Source organism: Pelodiscus sinensis, chromosome 4 (assembly GCF_049634645.1).
Source record: "Pelodiscus sinensis isolate JC-2024 chromosome 4, ASM4963464v1, whole genome shotgun sequence".
NCBI lineage: Eukaryota > Metazoa > Chordata > Testudines > Trionychidae > Pelodiscus > Pelodiscus sinensis.
In genome coordinates this window covers 69019995-69037804 of record NC_134714.1, presented here as the reverse complement: position 1 = coordinate 69037804, position 17810 = coordinate 69019995, and the positions used below count along the sequence as shown (strand labels likewise).

The 17810-nt window shown below is 43.2% G+C and overlaps 1 protein-coding gene across 17 annotated transcripts in view; it reads left to right on the top strand.

Moving 5' to 3' along the window:
* The window catches only part of SIPA1L1 (signal induced proliferation associated 1 like 1), a 350322-nt gene that overhangs the window by 208362 nt on the left and 124150 nt on the right, over positions 1–17810 (top strand). For all 17 annotated transcript variants that reach the window (XM_075927311.1, XM_075927307.1, XM_075927300.1 and 14 more), the window contains 2 exons: positions 5389–7198; positions 16485–16615. In XM_075927311.1, coding sequence (XP_075783426.1) covers positions 5701–7198; positions 16485–16615 — 1629 coding nt within the window. In that variant the 5' untranslated portion in view covers positions 5389–5700. The remainder of the gene's footprint in view (positions 1–5388; positions 7199–16484; positions 16616–17810) is intronic.

The following is a 17810-nucleotide window of genomic DNA, read 5'->3' as shown; positions in this document are numbered from 1 at the left end:
GTGGCATTTTTTAAGTGACACTCCTGAGGAACTGTTCCAGATGAAGTATCAGTAAAGTAGGTTTTGTAATAAACTGATAAATTAAAGAGTAATAAGTCACCAGGACTAGAGATATTTGTTCAAGAGTTCTGAAGGAACTCAAATATGAAATTGCAAAACTACTAACTATGGCGTATAACCTGGGGTCTGAATGACTAGTCAACTGTCCGATAAGCAAATGCTTATCGGATAGTCAACACATTAATCCATTAGTTCAGGTGTGGCCAACCTGAGGCTAAGAAGGAGCCACAGTTTACCAATGTTCATTGCCAAAGAGCTACAGTAATTTGTCAGCAGTCCCCATCAGGTGCCTCCTCTTTCATCTCCAGTATCTTTTGTCCACCAGCAGCCCCACTGATCAGTGCTTCCTGATCCTCAGGAGGCTCTGTGGGGGGAGTGAAGGAGGAGGTGGAGCCAGGACTTGAGCACTGGAAAGTTGGCACCTGTAGCTGCAGCCCCAGAGTCAGTGCCTGAACAAGGAGCCACATATTAGTTTCAGAAGAGCCACAAGTTAGCCACCCCTGCACTAGTCACTTCTCTTCCCCTCTCTCCCCCCTCAGAAAGAGAGGCAAAGGAGGCCCTGGGATCCATGCAGTGCTGTTGCTTTGAAATGCTGCATGGAGCCGGATCCTGGGCTCCTTGTGGTTAAATGAATGGAGATGCCTATCTCCTAGAGCTGGAAGGGACCTTGAAAGGCCATCAAGTCCAGTCCCCTGCCTTCACAGCAGGACCAAGTACCATCCCTGACAGATTTTCCCCAGATCCCTAAATGGCCTCCTCAAGGATTGAGCTCACAGCTTTGGGTTTAGCAGACTAATGCTCAAACCATTGAGCTATCCCTCCTGCTGCTTTGACACACCACAAGGAGCAGGGGGCCAGCTGGGGACCGTGCTCCCTGGGGCAGTTGCTATACTTCATATTGTTTCGATTAGCCAATTCATCAAAATTTAACATCCCTAATGTACCGTGAAAAAGTGGGGGAGGAGTCCTGTGGCACCTTATAGACTAAGTGTTGGAGCATAAGCTTTCATGGGCAAAGACCCACTTCGTCCGATGCATGCATCGGACGAAGTGGGTCTTTGCCCACGAAAGCTTATGCTCCAACACTTCTGTTAGTCTATAAGGTGCCACAGGACTCCTTTCCACTTTCAGATTCAGACTAACACGGCTACCCCTCTGATACCTAATGTAACCTATCATTCAATTCAGCCTCTGTACCTGATGACCAGAGGTCAGCTAATGTTAGCACCAATTTTTAAAATAAGTGATCCTGGCAACTAAAAGCTTAGAAGCCCACCTTCAGTATAAAGCAAATTGGTTGCAACCATAGTAAAAACCAGAATTAGACACATTGCTGAACTTGAAATATTGGGAAAGAATCAGCATGGCTTTTTTAAAGGGAAATCTTGCCTTGAAAATCTATTGAAATTCTTTGAGGGTGTCAGCAAGAATAGGGGGGAAAGGTGATCTAGCTGATATTCTTGGACTTTGAACTTTAACAAGAGCCCTCACAAAAGACTTAAGCAAAGTAAGCTGTCAGGAGGGGAAGCTTCATTTGTGGTTAAAAAGATACACAAATGGTAGGAATAAACTAATAGTTTTCAGAGGTAAATAGAGAGGTCTCCAGGCATCTCTACAGGACCAGTGCGGCTCAACATGTTTTTTCACTCCCTTCTTCAGATCATTTATAGTGAACTGGAAAGAGAAGATAGAAAATTACTCAAGGTAATTAAGTCCATAGCTGACTGCAAAGAGTTTTACAAAGGGGTATCGCTAAACTGGTGACAAAATGGCAGAAGAAATTCAATATTGATAATTGCAAACAAATGCACTCTGGAAAAAATAATCCCAACTCTGTATTTGAAACGATGGGGGTCTAACTAGCTGTTACCATTCAAGAAAGCAGTCTTGGAGTCATTGTGAATAGTTCTCTGAAAACATCTGCTCAGTTTCGGCAACAGAAAAAAAAAAAACTAAACAAAAAAACCCACAACAACCCAACTGTCAAAAAAGCCAGCAATATTTGGAACCTTTTGGAATAATAGATCATAAAACAGAAAATATCATAATGCCACTAATATATCCATGGAATGTCCACATCTTGAATAGTGTATGTATTCTCATTACCCCATCTCTAAAATATGTATTGAAATTGGAAAAGATGCAGAGAAGGACATTGAAAATTTTTAGAGGAGTGGAACAGCTTTCATTCAGGGACAGATTAAAAAGGCTGGGACTGTTTAACTTAGAAAAAAGACCGTTTAGGGGAGTGTGACCGTGTCCAGGGTGGGGGTACGCCCCCCTCTCTTGGGGCAGACCCCCTTCGGCCACTGCTGCTTCCCCTACGCCCTCACCCAGGTGTAACTTGTGTCCAGTGTCCTGCGTTAGGCACGTCCTAGTCACCAGAAGAAAAGTACAATGCTCTCCATGCCGGAGAGGGGGGCCCAGGCCCGCCCTCACTCACGGCCCCCAGCCCAGGGTCCTAAGGACACGGGTCCTCTGTGATCTGGTCCGGCTGACGGGGCGTCTAGCCGAAACACGTCAGCCCACCGACACTCCTGGTTCTTCCCTGAGCTACTTCCTCTCCTCCATCCACCCCTGACCCGGGGTTCCCCCGGCTCACCTCCCCTCTGACTGACAGGGTGTCTCTAGGGTGGACGTTGGTCAGGGGCACCAGCTTCCCGGAGCCACTTCAATTGCGCAGCTCCTTCCTCCTCTTGCTCGGGCAGCGGCGTTTTCAAACGCCTGCCTCCCACTTCTGTCCCCCCCCCCCCCACTCCCCTCGGCTATGGCGGCAGCGTTTTCAAATGCCCCATCGCTTCCACCCCTACCCGGGGCGGGGCCAGCCCACTCGGACATCCTAGGGGAGGGGCTGGATCGCACAGCCTCCCTTCCCCTTGGCCATGCTCCCGTCGCTGTTTGCCGCGGTATACGAGCGCATCAGCTGCACCGTGGTGCGGGAGCACCCGGCACACCACTGGTGCCCCATGCCCCGAACAGGGTTTGCTCGCCGGGGGTTTCAGTGCAGGACGGGGGTGTCCCGTCACAGGGAGATAATACATGTCTATAAAATTAGGAGTGATATGGAGAAAAAGAATAGAGAAGGGTTATTTACTCCTTCACGTAATATAAGAACTAGGGGGCATCTGATGAAAAGAATATGCATCAAGCTTATATACAAAAGAAAATACTTCACACAATACACAGTCAACCCTGTGCTCTGGATGGCCCCCTAAGCCTCTGACTGCCAGAAACTGGGCTTGGACAACAGGGAGTGGATTACTTGAAATCACCTTATTCTATTGTCGATTCCCTCTGGAGCCTCTGGTACTGGCCACTGCCAGAGATGCTGCACTAGCTGGAGCTTTTATCTGTTTGTTCATGGTTGACTTGAGTTGCTCCTGAGTGGGCTCAGCACTTCTGCATATTAGATCTTCTGTTGTCAATGAAGGTACTTGCTGACTGGTCCTGCCTATGCTCAAAATGAGGAACATACAATTAGTGACCACATATGAAAAGTTTGGCTAGTGAAATAATTTAAAATTCAGTAATTTGTGACAGAAATAGCAAGTCAGCCTCAAGAGACTGTTTAGTTATGTAAAATGATTTTTATAATGGTTGATGAAGTGTAACTAGGAAAACAATTGCATGTCTGGCTGCACAGAAACATCAATGTCACAAGCTACTTGCTCAGTTTTTGCTATGTGTACTGGAATCAACTTGCACTTTTAAACATTCCTAAATGTTCAGCTTTATATAAATACCTGCTGCTGTTTCAAATCAGTGCTGTCTATGGAAAGTGAAATTAAAACACACTGCCTGTGGAAGTAGAAAATGTTCTGGCAGGCTATTTAATTACTGTGGAAGTAAGTACTCATTACTTTTGAGAGTTGACTGCGGAAAGTACTAGTTTTCCTAGAAGCACCAGAACCCTTGATTCATAGACAATACTGCATTGTCAATGTGGTGCTGGTTCAGCAGCATCTTTCCGCAGATATTTGGCAAGTATTTAAAAGCTACATTTTGTGTAATTGGTTTAGTCTTTGAAAATGATCTACTTCTTTGTGCTAAAGGATGTGTACAGCTCTACAGGATTTTATGCTGACATTCTCATGCCTTTGTCTTCTACCAATTGGGGCGTATTTGTATAAGTTTTTGTGGCTCTTCAAAGGGTAACAATGCTTTGTCATCAGTTTTTGTGCTGAAGCGTGTAGGAGAGCATTTATTTCAGTAGCCTTGTGAAGCTGGAATATAGAGGAGCTATGATATTCACAATATTTTGTCAGCAAATGAAATATTTCCATAGCTGGATATGCAAAATGCATGTATGTTTGTACACATTCATATTGTGATACATAACAGGTATGGAAGTTGAGAGGAGGCTATATATTTTCTGAAGTATGCAAAAAAGGACTGGTTGAGGAAGAGGAGCAAATAGAATAATTATTATTGAAATAAGTTGTTTGTTGTAGAAACCTTTTAAAATCTCTCATTAGCTTTCTGCAGTTTTGATATCAGTAGTATAAATAATTGTGAAATAGTAACCAAGGGGAATAGTGGATAAGGCTTTATAATTACTCAAAGATGGTTGTCATCTAAATGTCAGTCTTATAAACCTTAAAAGAATTGTAGTCTCCTAACTCAACTGGTCTATTGAATGTGCAATAAATGAAATGATTTGCACAGTATATATTTGATTTACTTTTTGGGGAGCTTACCTAACATGTTGAAGTATTTTATGACCTCGTTAGAATACTGAGGTTGGGCTTAGATCTGTCACTAGGAGCAGACTGGTCTCTGTTGTGTAATACGAATAACACATAAAACAGTACTGTCCTGCTCAGTAGATGTGTTTAGTACATGGGGGGCTGACAGACTAGCCAGATGATAGGGGCTTGGCTCTAGGCTCCACAAAGGGGCTGGGCTTCAGGCAGAATGGGCAGAGCTATGGGTAGCTAGCCCTCAGAGCTTCCTGGAGTTCACTCTACATCCTTCTATCCTGGCAGTCCTCAGAGCCATCTGGAGAACACCCCAGCAACTGGGAACCCTTGCCCCTTATGAATTGCAAGATTCCAAAGTAGTTCCTTCCTGCACTGCTCTTCATTGATGGTTTTGTTTGAACATAAACATTGCATCCAAAAGTAATAGTCTTTCTGTATGCAAATCAATAGGTACAATATATGAAAACTCCACCACTCTACATTTTTATACTGTGTAGAAGGATTTAAAAACAGAGTGTTTGTTGTACATATAACTTTAGTGTAGTAATTTATTTAATGCTATTAGTTTTGGGATAATGCATTTGCATCAGATTACTAATACTTTTGTCTTCCTGTTCCTCTGTTCTAGGCATAAAATCATTGGATTATAATAACTGAAGTTATGGCACCCATTGATGGTAAAAGAATTGAGGCAAATTGGAACATGGCCACCTGTTAAAATGCAGAAGCTAAAGAAGCTGTTACATATCAAAACTTATTGAAGACCTGAATTTCCTGGATCTCTCTCATTTAACTGCATTCTTAAATGATCACGATTGGGATCTCATGCAACCGGTGTACATTTTGGAGACTCTTCTCCAAAAGGGAATTGCACATTTAAAGAGCAAAGATGACTATGTCTTCTTTTGGAACTTTCTAAAGCTAAACATATTCTCAAATCATGACCAGCTTGAAGCGGTCCCAGACTGAAAGATCTGTTGCCACTGGGGTAGCAGTTGGAACAGATGGAGCTTCTAAAGTCCACACAGATGACTTTTACATGAGACGCTTTAGGTCACAGAATGGCAGCTTAGGATCTGCAGTCATGGCTCCCGTGGGGCCTCCACGCAGTGAAGGTTCCCACCACCTTACCTCTACTCCTGGTGTTCCCAAAATGGGAGTTAGGGCCAGGATTGCTGACTGGCCCCCAAGGAAGGACAATGTTAAAGAAACTAGCAGATCAAGTCAGGATATTGAAACAGCAAGTTGCCTTGATAGTATGTCCTCTAAAAGCAGCCCTGGGAGTCAGGGGAGCTCTGTTAATCTGAATGCTAGTGACTCTGTCATGTTAAAGAGTATCCAGAACACTCTTAAAAACAAAACAAGACAATCTGAGAACCTAGATTCTAGGTTTCTTACACCAGATGGTTACCCCAGTTCCCCTAGGAAAGCCCTTCGCAGAATAAGACAGCGCAGTAACAGTGACATTACCTTAAGTGAGCTTGATGTGGATAGCTTTGATGAATGTATCTCACCCACTTTTAAATCTGGGCCATCACTGCACAGGGAATATGGCAGCACATCCTCGATAGATAAGCAGGGAACTTCAGGGGAGAGTTTTTTTGATTTAATAAAAGGTTATAAGGACGAGAAGTCTGATCAGAGAAGCCCAGCCCCTGCCAAGTTCAGTGAACTTCTGATAGCTAGTGGAAGCAAGGGTTCAGGATTTTCTTTGGATGTGATAGATGGACCTATCACTCAGAGAGAGAACCTCAGACTCTTTAAGGAAAGGGAGAAACCACTTAAAAGGCGCTCAAAATCAGAGACAGGAGATTCTTCTATTTTTCGTAAGTTGCGTAATGCCAAAGGTGAAGGGGAACTCTCAAAGTCTTCAGACCTTGATGATAACAGGTTAGAAGACAGTCTCAAGCCTTGGACTTGTCCTAAATGCTTTGCCCATTATGATGTTCAGAGTATATTATTTGATTTAAATGAAGCAGCACTCAACCGGCATAACGTTATTAAAAGAAGAAACACCACAACAGGTGCTTCTGCTGCTGCAGCAGCATCATTGGCTTCTGGACCCTTGTCCCATTCTGCAAGTTTCAATTCTCCTATGGGCAGTACTGAAGATCTGAATTCAAAAGGAAATCTCAATATGGACCAGGGAGATGATAAAAGCAATGAACTTGTGATGAGTTGTCCTTATTTTCGTAATGAGATTGGTGGGGAAGGAGAACGGAAGATCAGCCTGTCCAAATCTAATTCAGGTTCCTTCAGTGGATGCGAAAGTGCCTCTTTTGAATCTACTCTTAGTTCCCATTGCACAAATGCAGGAGTGGCAGTACTTGAAGTACCCAAGGAAAATCTAGTGTTACATTTAGATAGAGTGAAAAGATACATTGTTGAACATGTGGATCTTGGTGCATACTATTATAGAAAATTCTTCTATCAAAAGGGTAAGTAACCTTTTCTTCCTATAATATATCAGTATTTTGCTGTCTCTCCAAATATGTACTTATTTTGGCATGTAATCATAAGATTTGCATGAATTATAGATTTCTGTGCTCTTCTGACGTTTTAACAATTTAGACGCAAGCTTACCCATAAGAAAAAAATAGAAATAGCTTGATTCATGGCTGCCAACAACAACACCACCACCACCACCATTTAAATGATGTTAAAAGGCAATAATCTTGATTTTATGTTACTTTTCATTATATCACCACTCTAGGAAGGGATTTCATATTCAAATAATTCTACAATGGCCAAGGACTGGGAGGGGAAGGGTATGGGGCAGAGGAGGTACTTACCTGGTGTGCTCACGAGCAAGATGGCACAGCCCCAACCCAAGGCAGTGGTGGAATGGCTGCCCCCAGTGGATACTCTGCAGGATAGCTCTCCCCTGCGGACTCTCTTCCCCCAGTGGACACTCTCGTATTGCATTCCTCTGAATAGCAGCTGCTCCCTTTGCATATTATGGAAAACTATCTTTTTCCAGGGGCTTTTGATTGTCCTGGCACAACCAAACACTGACCTTTCTTTAAGTTAGGAGAAGAGGAAAATTGGTGGCCCTACTTCTTAGGAGGAGTCCTTGAATGGATTCATGCACAGACACACTCTAAAATCCCTCTCTCTCTCCCCCCTCCGCCTGCTCGCGCTCTCTTTCTGATTATGCGAACACACTATCAAAGCACCAACACGTGTAAAATACAACATTATTTTGCAAAAAAAAAAAAGTGCCTATTTCTGCTTCTATGGAAGTCTGGCAAAAACAGCAGTTAATTTCATTTGAATTAAAAGTACAGTAATTCCTCACATAACATTGTCCTGATTAACATTGTTTCATTATTACATCTCTGATCTTATAGAGAACATACTGATTTAAAGTTGCACAGTTTCCTTATAATATTGCTTGGTTACCTACTAGCAAATGGGGCTTGGAAACAGGGTGCGCCGACAACCACCCTATCAGCTCCCTTCCCTCATTACCCCAAGCTCCTCCTGCCCACTGGTGGGCCTTGTACCTCATCAGCCCATCCCCCCACCTCCCACAGCAGTCAATTGGTTCCCAGTGTTCAGGGAGTTCTGGCAGGGAATGAGGAGGAGCAGGGATTCCCCAAAGCCTTCTGACTGCCACCAAACTGCTGATTGCTGCAGGGATGAGAGGAGTGAGAATGGAAAGGGGAGGCTGCACACCCCCTCCTCATCTTCTTTTACCATCCAAAGCCATCTTAAATTGCCAATCAGCTGATTGGTGAAGGTAGGCGGTGAACTGCCTCCCGCTTCTCCTTGTGTTTCTGCTTGCAGCAATTACTGTTTTGTGGTCTTCAGGAGGCTGGTGGGAGGGAGGAGTGGTGAGGCTGTGCATTGTGTGTGGGGGGTGGGGGAGGGGGAGAAAGATGAAAGTCAGTGACTGTGCAGCAAAGCATTCCCTGGAAAATATCCCACCTGATTTAGGACAGTGGTCTCTAACCTTTTTACACCCAAGGTCACTATTTAAATATCAGGTCAAGCCAATATCTACCCTACCCCTTCCATGAGGCCCCACCCTCTCCATTCCCCTCCTCTCCATCACTTGCTGTCCCCAGCTCTTACTCACTCTCACTTGATTGAGACAGGATGTATAGGCTCTGGGGTGGGAATGAGGGATTTGGCTGTGAGAAGGAGTGAGAGGTGCAAGCTCTGGGAAGGAATCTGGGTTCAGGAGGAAGTGGAGAAGGGGATGCTGGCTCAGGGAGAGGGCTCCAGGCTGGAGAGTGTTGGGGTCAGGTGGAGGGTTGAGGCGCTGAGCAAGTCGTAGGTTTGTGGATGTGGGGGTGCAAGAGTTTGGGGTGCATGAGGGGCTCAGGATAGGGGGGTTGGGGTGTATGATGGGTTCAGGACATAGGTTTGCAGTGTATGGATGGTGCAGAAGTGTTGTGGCAGAAGACTGGGGATGTGGGAGTGCAGGCATTTGGGGATGTGAGGGGCTCAGGGCAGGGAGTTCAGGTGTATGATGTGCTCAGGGTGAGGATGTGGTGAGGTGCAGTATTGTTATGATGCTGCAGCCAGATGGAGGTTTGGCCCCAATTGGGGGCTTGTTGGCCAGGCTTCATTTTTAAATAAAATATTATGTCAACACAAAACATTTCAGCATTGTCTGCCTTTATGGGAGGGGCGGGGGACCTGTTTTGAGTCAGGGTCACTGGCCTGCAGAAAATCATTCGGGGATCACACAAGTGAGATGCAAAAAAAAAAAAAAAAAAAAAAAAAAAAACAACCCTCCAAACCCCTCCAAGCCTCACTGATGTGGCCCCAACTGAGACACCTCCCTGCCCTGGTACTCCAGCCCCATAGGGGGAAGGAAGGGGGATAGGTAGAAATGAGGTTTAAGGCCTCAGACCAGATTAACTCTTCTGGGGTTCCAGGCTTAGTGGATTTTGTGGGCCCCTCTATGCTCTTAGTTGGGGCCAAAAATGAGGGTTCCAGTGTGCTACCAATGACGGGGCTACCAGTGAGTGGGATAGGGTTGAGATGCAGAATCTGAGTGGAAAGTAGAGTACAAGAGCAAGCTGGGGGGAGGGGTCTGGCCAGGAGGGAGGAGCAGGGTGCTGGATAGTGTCTGAGCAGGATGGTGTTGGGCCAAGGGGTAGGTTGCTGATGGGGGTTTGACCAGGAGGCAGGGGCACGGTTCTGGATGGTGTCTGGACAGGGGACAGGCAGGGTACTGGTGGGGATCTGGGCCGGGTGCTGGTAGAGATCTGGCCAGGGACTAGGGTGATGGTGGGGATCTGGCTAGGGGGGCAGGAGCAGGGTGCTGGTGGGGGAGGGACAGTTTGGTCAGTGCCTGGGGGTCTCCAGGGACGAGGATCTCTGGGTAGCGCTGGACGAAGCTGCTCCGAATCCTGCGCTGCCATCTTAACACACATACACACACCACCACCCTCACCTCCCCGGAGCATGGGGAAAGAAGGGAGGACAAAGTGCACATGCTGTTGTGGGCAGGAAGGCATATGCACTTTCGGGTCTTCCCTTCCTTCCCCATGCTGCCTTCCTTCCTTCTTCCAGCGTGTAGTAGAGAAGGTCCTATGGTTGTGTGCCAAATCCATCATCTCAGGAAGCATGCGCTGCTCCTCCCCTCTCCACAACAGTAGATGTGCTTCCTGAGAAGCTGGATCTGGTGTGCAGCCATGAGAGTCTGTTCCCTACCTCACTTCCTCCCCCTGCAGGAAGGTAGGCAGGCAGCACAGGGAAGGAAGGGAAGACAAGAAAGCGCACACACTTCCTTCACCATGCTGCCTATAGGATAATTATACTATCTTAATCAAACAGCCCATAATATTGCATAAATAATGCTGTAAAATCCAGGTATTATGTTTGTTTTTATAAAATGAAACTAAGGGTAACAAAAATAATGAGAATTTCAATAATGCATTTGTTTCTACTTTAATATTGCTGCTTAGAATTACATTCAAGTCAGAAATTTAGGCTATTAATAAAACATACAGTAAAACTCATATATTGAAAAGTCTTTGTTCATGTCTTAGGCCAAGTCTCCATGCTGGGGAAGATCGCTATTGGAGTTTGATTTAGCAAGTCCAGTTAAGACTCGCTAAATCAAACTCAGAGGGTTCCTCGGTCAGCATCCAGTGCTCCTGCGAGGAGTAAGGGAAGCCAACAGGAGTGTTTAATCTTATCGGCCTCTCGTTGTGGGGATGGCAGAGAAACTCCAAACAAGTCACTACGACTCCCACCACATAATTAACGTAGCTGGAGTTGTGTATCTTAATTCAATATTCCCTTTTAGTGTAGACCTGGCTTTATTTATAAAAGCTTGAAGTATTGAAAGGAAAAGCATTTACCAACTGAATTTGTGTGTGTACTTTTTGCATTTCATTTTGGCATAGATAATGAAACTGGACTACTCAGTTTCTGGTCCTCATTTAGGAGCACATACGTTTTCAAAGTGTGGTCTATAGAACACTTTCTTTCAATATGCAGAAAAACTGATTGATTGTACTGACTGGAACTTGATTTCTAGTTGCTAAGTTACATTAAAAGGCAGCTAAAAAGACATGGAAACTCTCTGTAATTATGACTGGGTGTGGAGGAATCCATAAGATACTTTAAGATGAGCACCAGGCTATGAAAATGAGCAGTATGTGGATTCCCAATGTTTGATATTTACATAAACCTATTTGTATTTATTTTTAAATGTTTGAATGCTGCTCTTAATATAAATTTATATACAGTAAGTAATAAAATGTATATTTTGGGATTAAAGTACCTACTAGTATCCTTTAAATATGAAATTGTGGCATCACTTGAATCAAACATTCATATACAGAAATGTTTGTAGTAAAGAATCTTATTTTTTAATGTTGGAAAAATGAACTGACTATGTGAAGTGCCTATACTCTGCTTTTCTGTTGTTCTTTTCCTTGATAACTGATTTGAATTTAGAATCGTTTGTCCAGGATGCAGTTGGCCGAGCACATTACCTGGTCGAGCGCATGACCTGGCATGCACTGAGTGCATGACCTGGCATGTGTTCTTGTGGGTCAGATGAATCTTGGCATATGGGTAGGGCTGTAGTTGCTTCTGTTGATTGCCAAGGATACACTTTAGCACCTGCTATGCAGAAAGCCCTTCTACCCTCCTCTTACTGCTAAATCTGTTGAGGATGGACCAGCTAGAACAACAGGCAGTAGTGAGTGGCCAGATAGCAGGGGCAAAAAGATATCAGGGCTTATTACTGGCCTCAAGAACCACCAGCAAGTCCCCAACCATCACCTCAGATACTCCAAGCAGTCATCTACTTAACCCTTATTTTCAGGGCAGCCTGGTGCCAGTAGCAAAGCCTATAAGGGAAGGGTGACCATCTCAGTGAAGGCCAAACTGTGGCTTCAGTTCTACTGAACGTAATGGGAGATGATGACCATTTTGAGTAAATTCAGAAGATGAGCCACATAAAAATTGTAGGACTCAAGATCATATAATGACAATTCATAACTTTGGAATGTTCATGCCATGGTATTACTGCTCATCAAGTGTTTGGGCCACTGTACCTTGGTGATGTGCTTCAAAATGCATGGATACATGGCATTACAATACATGTCCTGTGATGGCTTATTTTTGATTACAGTATAATATAGTTTAACATATGATAATTTCAGAGGACACCAGCAAGAGTTAAGCTGTTTGCGGCTGTCGTTTTCAATATGCTAGTATGAACTTTGCCCCCTCCCCATGTCTTTTCCAGCTGTTGACAATGAGTTGAGCCTGGTATTTTGTAGTTTCCTGTCTGCAGTTACATCTTCTACAAAACTGCTTCCCATCTGTCTGATTAGGTCCAAATTTACAAACTAATTCTCAGTGTAACTTACTCTATTCCAGTGAGTGAATGATAATTGGATTCACAGTAATGAGCATCTGAAAGACTTCGACATTTGATATAAAGAACTGGAAGACAGACATGTTAAGATAAGAGACATGTAGATACTTCATTTGGAAAATGCCTGTTTTTCAAGCAAGCATGTAACCTACTGACCATCTAAACATACAGAAACTTATAAATTAGGGATGTCAACGTGTATCAGAGGCAGCGGGGGTTGGGGGAAGGAAAGGGAGTGGGAGTCAGTACCCACGAGGAGCTGGCTTAAAAGCTGGTTCTTTTTGAGCACTGGATCCACCTGCACCACCCCCACGCTGCTGCCTCTGATGGAGAGGCAGGCAGGAGCTGATACACGTTGGGAGCTGGCTTTCAAGTAGAGTCTCCTAAGGGGCCAGCTCCGCAAACCCACCTGCCCCTGCCTCTGCTGTCTCCTACACGTGCCACCTGCCCCTCCACTTCACATGCTGCTGCATCTATCAGAGGCAGCAGGCCAGCAGGCAGCTGGCAGCTGGGGAGCTGGTTTTTAAACTGGTTCCCCTTGCAGACCAGCTCCTCTGATACCAAGGCAACAAAGTAGGCTGGCAGAGGACTTCCCAGAGGTGGGGCCAGGAGCACGCCAGGGTTCTATCGAATAGTCATGTAACTGCTAAGATTTCATAGGGTTACACGACTACTACATGATTTCTAACATCCCTATTATATATGTGCCTAATTCTATGGTTCCATGTGGCATGACATACACAATGTAATGAATTATTTTGCATATTTTCAGATAATATGCATGCAGTAATAAATTTCAGCTTCTGATCAACATACTCTGCCCCAAGCAGCCAATCAGTGGCTCAGGACGTGAAGCAACACAAAGCTTGGTATCTGTGTCATTTTCCTGGTACCTTCTATTCACAGTCTCAATAGCCTGTACAAAACATTTGGGATGGAACACTTCTGGGCAGAGTGCCCAGCAGTCTGGTTTGGAAGCTGTGCAGCAAACTGTGAAGGTTTAAGAGAATGTGTGGGGGTGTCAGAGGGATTAAGTTTCGGTGCAAAACAGTGTGCGCTAGAGAGGGATGTAATGAGGGAAATGGTCAATGGATGTAAGGGGATGTGGATGCAGAGTAGAAACGGAGGGGAGCATAATGGAATATGAGGAGCAGGAGGGAGAGTGGAAGAGGGAAGACACAAAGAAAGGTGTAAGGAGATTAGAACACTGTGATAAGAAAATATGAGTGTGGTAAGTTGGGAGGTGTAGAAAAAATTGAGAGGATGGGTAAGGGGAGTGACTAGGGAGTTATGCATAGAAGGGTTGGAAGAGGAAGTACATTGTTTCCCTCCAAGTAAATAAGGGCAGAGTCTAGCCTTTTTGTGTGTGCTTTTAACAACATGTAATCTTAGATTTTAAAAGTGAAATGACCACATATAAATTAAAGGTGGAAGAGAAGCTTGTCTCTTAAGACAAACAAATAATAATAAAATCATCAGGCAGAACAAAGAAAGCAAGTTATGTTCCTTTTCTCTAGTCTTGATGAAAAACATTTCTTGTGAAGGAGAAAAGAATATACCTAATCTTCAGCAAAGGGGAAAAGGTTACAATTAGGGCTGTCCTATTTCCCATGCAGCATTAGCTAAACAATTTTTGGGGTACCTAAGTGTTCAGAGCTGGTTGTAATAGGTATAGTGATATCATGCCAGTTTCAGACAGATATCTAGATATAAGTCATCTTGTGTTGATCTGGGTTGAATTGTTGGCTTGTGTATCTCTGATCAGAGGGAGTCTATAATAATCTAAAATGTTAAGGAAGCAGCAAGCAAAGTTTTTACTGGAAAAACTAAAAAAAATCATAGGATATGAAAATATCTATATATTTTTAATTGCCAAACTCTGAAACCTGGGAGTGGAGGAGGAGGGTGGGATCAGATCCCAAACTACAATCTGAGCTACAATATCAAAGCACCATCTACAGGGCTATTTTTAGCACTCTTCCATTAGCTCCTGTTCCACAAATCTATGGACATGGGCTGGAATGCTTGCTCCTGGATACCATGTAGACATACCCTTATAGGCCATACGCATTTTGATTTCTATACAAAAACCTGCTATGAGATTAAACATTCCGTTATGTGAAAACTATACTTTTGCAAGGTAAGAATTACAAATTTATCCAAGTTTCTAAGAGTGCTTGCCAAATTGTAATTAGTATTTTAATAAGAAACTTCCAAATATTCCATGAACTGTGCAAAATCTACATATAAAACTAAACACCTATAGTAGCATATTGCTTTAGAATGAAAAATAACCCAGTGAGTCTAATTTAAACTAGGAAATTCCCAGAGAATACTGAAAATCATAGGTTACTTCACCTGCCTTGAGTCTTTTTATTTTTAATTGAATTTCCATCCTGAAGTTCAAATAGGACCCGGGTTGCTTTTTGGTAGGACCTATAATTTCCTGTTACTGTGGGTAGTCCATAAATATATGCAATAAATGATATAATAGGACTTGTTACCTTGAGAAATATTTGTGTTTTATAGTTTGAGTGTTTCTCTAAATTTAACCTGACAGGCAGTTTAGGTTTCAGTTTAATTGCTATCACTGAAGATAGGTTTGCATTTAACTGTATGGCATACTGTATTAGTGGCAACTCTTCTCTCACCTCACCTGCTTCAATCCTTTTGCAGAACAGTCCAAGAATTATAAATAGTAAAGAGGTCTCATAACCCAACATCTGAATGCTTTTGCTTAAATTTTCAGGTCTGTGATTGTGGACTATTATTTTTTTTTTCTATACCAGAATTTGGATTTGTGCTTATGAATTGAGTAATTTACATGAGTAAAAAAAAAAGACTATCAGATTTTCCACTCCTCTGTCCATTCCAATTTTAAACTCAAGACTCCAATTTCTCTTGGGGTTCTCCATGGTCTCACTGTTCTGAAATAGTTCCACTATTTATTCTCTGCATTAATTTTATGCTTTTTCCCCCTCACTCTAATACTTGACTCCCTAATTTTTATGTCCTTAAAATTAGGGATGTTAAAATGCATTTTTAAGGTAAACATGTAACTGCTGAAAAATGAGTGTTTATATGGGGGAGGCAGCTCCCAGGGAGCTGCCCGTCACCCTTCCATCCTTCCCTCCCTCTCATGTGGCTGCCTCTGGTTATCGTGGTGAGCTTCCCCCTCCCCCGCTGATGTGAGGCAGCGGGGGAGGAAGTGGCTCTACTGGAGCTGGTGCTCGCAGGGAGCTGGCTGATCTAGAGGCATCAGGTTAGGGGAGAGGGGGCTTTATGTAATCTTGAGAGTTAACCATGACCCCAGGCTCATTGGTTAACCATTTACACACTTATACTAACACATCCCTAATTTGAATACTTGTAGAGGTTTATTGTATTGCCTCTGAACTGTTATATGCCAAGTTACAATTTTGATCCTTTGTCTACAGAGAGAGGCAAATGTAGTGTGTACTACTTTTTAGTGGTATAGTCAACACTGTCATGTCAAATTTAAATATGTAGATCTGATTTTTTTGTTTTGTTTTACATACTTGTACTTTTAATGCATTGGGTCAAATGTGTTGATTAATTTAGTGCTAGTGAAACTTGCCCCTTTGCAAAGGGCTAGAATACGGGGTATACATATTTTAAGTCCCATTTCAGCTGTGTTTGAGCATAGATACAAGGATTAATTTCACCCTTTAAATATAGATAGATCTCATTGGTGAAGTAACAGTGGAGGGTGAATTTTGACTTCACTGAAGTTAGTGGCAAACTTCCATTGACTTTATGGATCCAGAATTTCGCACTCAATCATTTAAATGCAGAATGTTTGAGAGAGCTGTAACATGAATTTTTCTTTTCTTATTTTTATACCCAAGAACACTGGAATTATTTTGGGGTAGATGAGAGCCTGGGTCCCGTAGCTGTGAGCATTAGAAGAGAAAAACCAGATGAAATAAAAGAAAATGGACCTCTTTATAACTACCGCATCATTTTCAGAACCAGTGAGGTAAGCAAAGTTGTGAGTGGAAAGTAACATGCAAAGAATAGTATGTGATGAAGTAGTTGTAGTTTTGCAGATATTGGAAATCAGAAAGAAGCCTGTGTGTTGCTCATCATATTGATACTTTTTTTGTTTTACATGAAAATGCATGAACTACACTAATCTCTTTACCGACAACCATGATAAATATTTTACAGAATAGACAAATATATTACCAAGTTAATTACACAGTAGCATTCTACAAATAAGCAATAGTATATTTGAGTAGGGCACTTTGGCTGCAGCTTGAAAAAATTACTGGACCATTAGAGAAGCCTACTGTATTTCTAACATCTAACTGGTGTGTATGGGGAGGGGGAGCAGATGGGAACAGTGTACAGAAATAGCCTTTTCCTCTGGTGCTGTGTCTGTTTTATTGTTGGCCCCTGTGAGGGGGTTCACTCACCACCATAGCGGGGGTCTGCCGTCTGCCTCCAGAATCAGCTCCTTCTGCTGTCAGAGTACCTTCCCTCTGGTGGGGTGTCAGCCGACGGTCAGGGCTCCCTATATCTGTCCCTTAAGACCGGCTGAAGTTCTTTTAAATTGTGCTTGGTTCTATTACAGCAACTGAAGGAGTCAGGTTAAAGCTTAAACAGTTACAGGTTTATTAAAGAAGCTTATAAATCATATGGTTGCAATGGCTATTGTTCTATTTCTTAACTACTAGCAAAATATAGATCTTAAAATGGTTACAAAGAAGATAAAGATAGAAAAATAGAAATAAGGGTACCAAGTAACAGCTTACTCTTTCTATGTGTACACTTAAGACAGAGGACCACATCCAGGTACAATTTTTACCCCCTTCTGTGCCTCTTGACTCCAGCATGTCAGGCCAGGGCCAGTCCCTCAGTTCCTAGGAAAGACGAAAATACGAGGTGGGCGTCCCCATAGAACCTCGGGAGGTCAACCACCTAACCCGACTAGCAGGTAGAGGGTAGAATGACATTCAAAGTGAGTGTGTGCTGGACCCATCTTTTATACTCATGGGGTCACGTATTTCTCTTTCTTGTCTGTCATGCCAAATGGGGCTGGTCTGTCTTTTGTGAGACCAGTTCTTACAAGGGAGTTGTGAACTTAATTTACACTTGTAAGAGAGATAACTAAATTGGAAGTACTGGGCATTCTTTTCTCAGTGGGGGATTCCTCTCCCAGGGACTGTGTG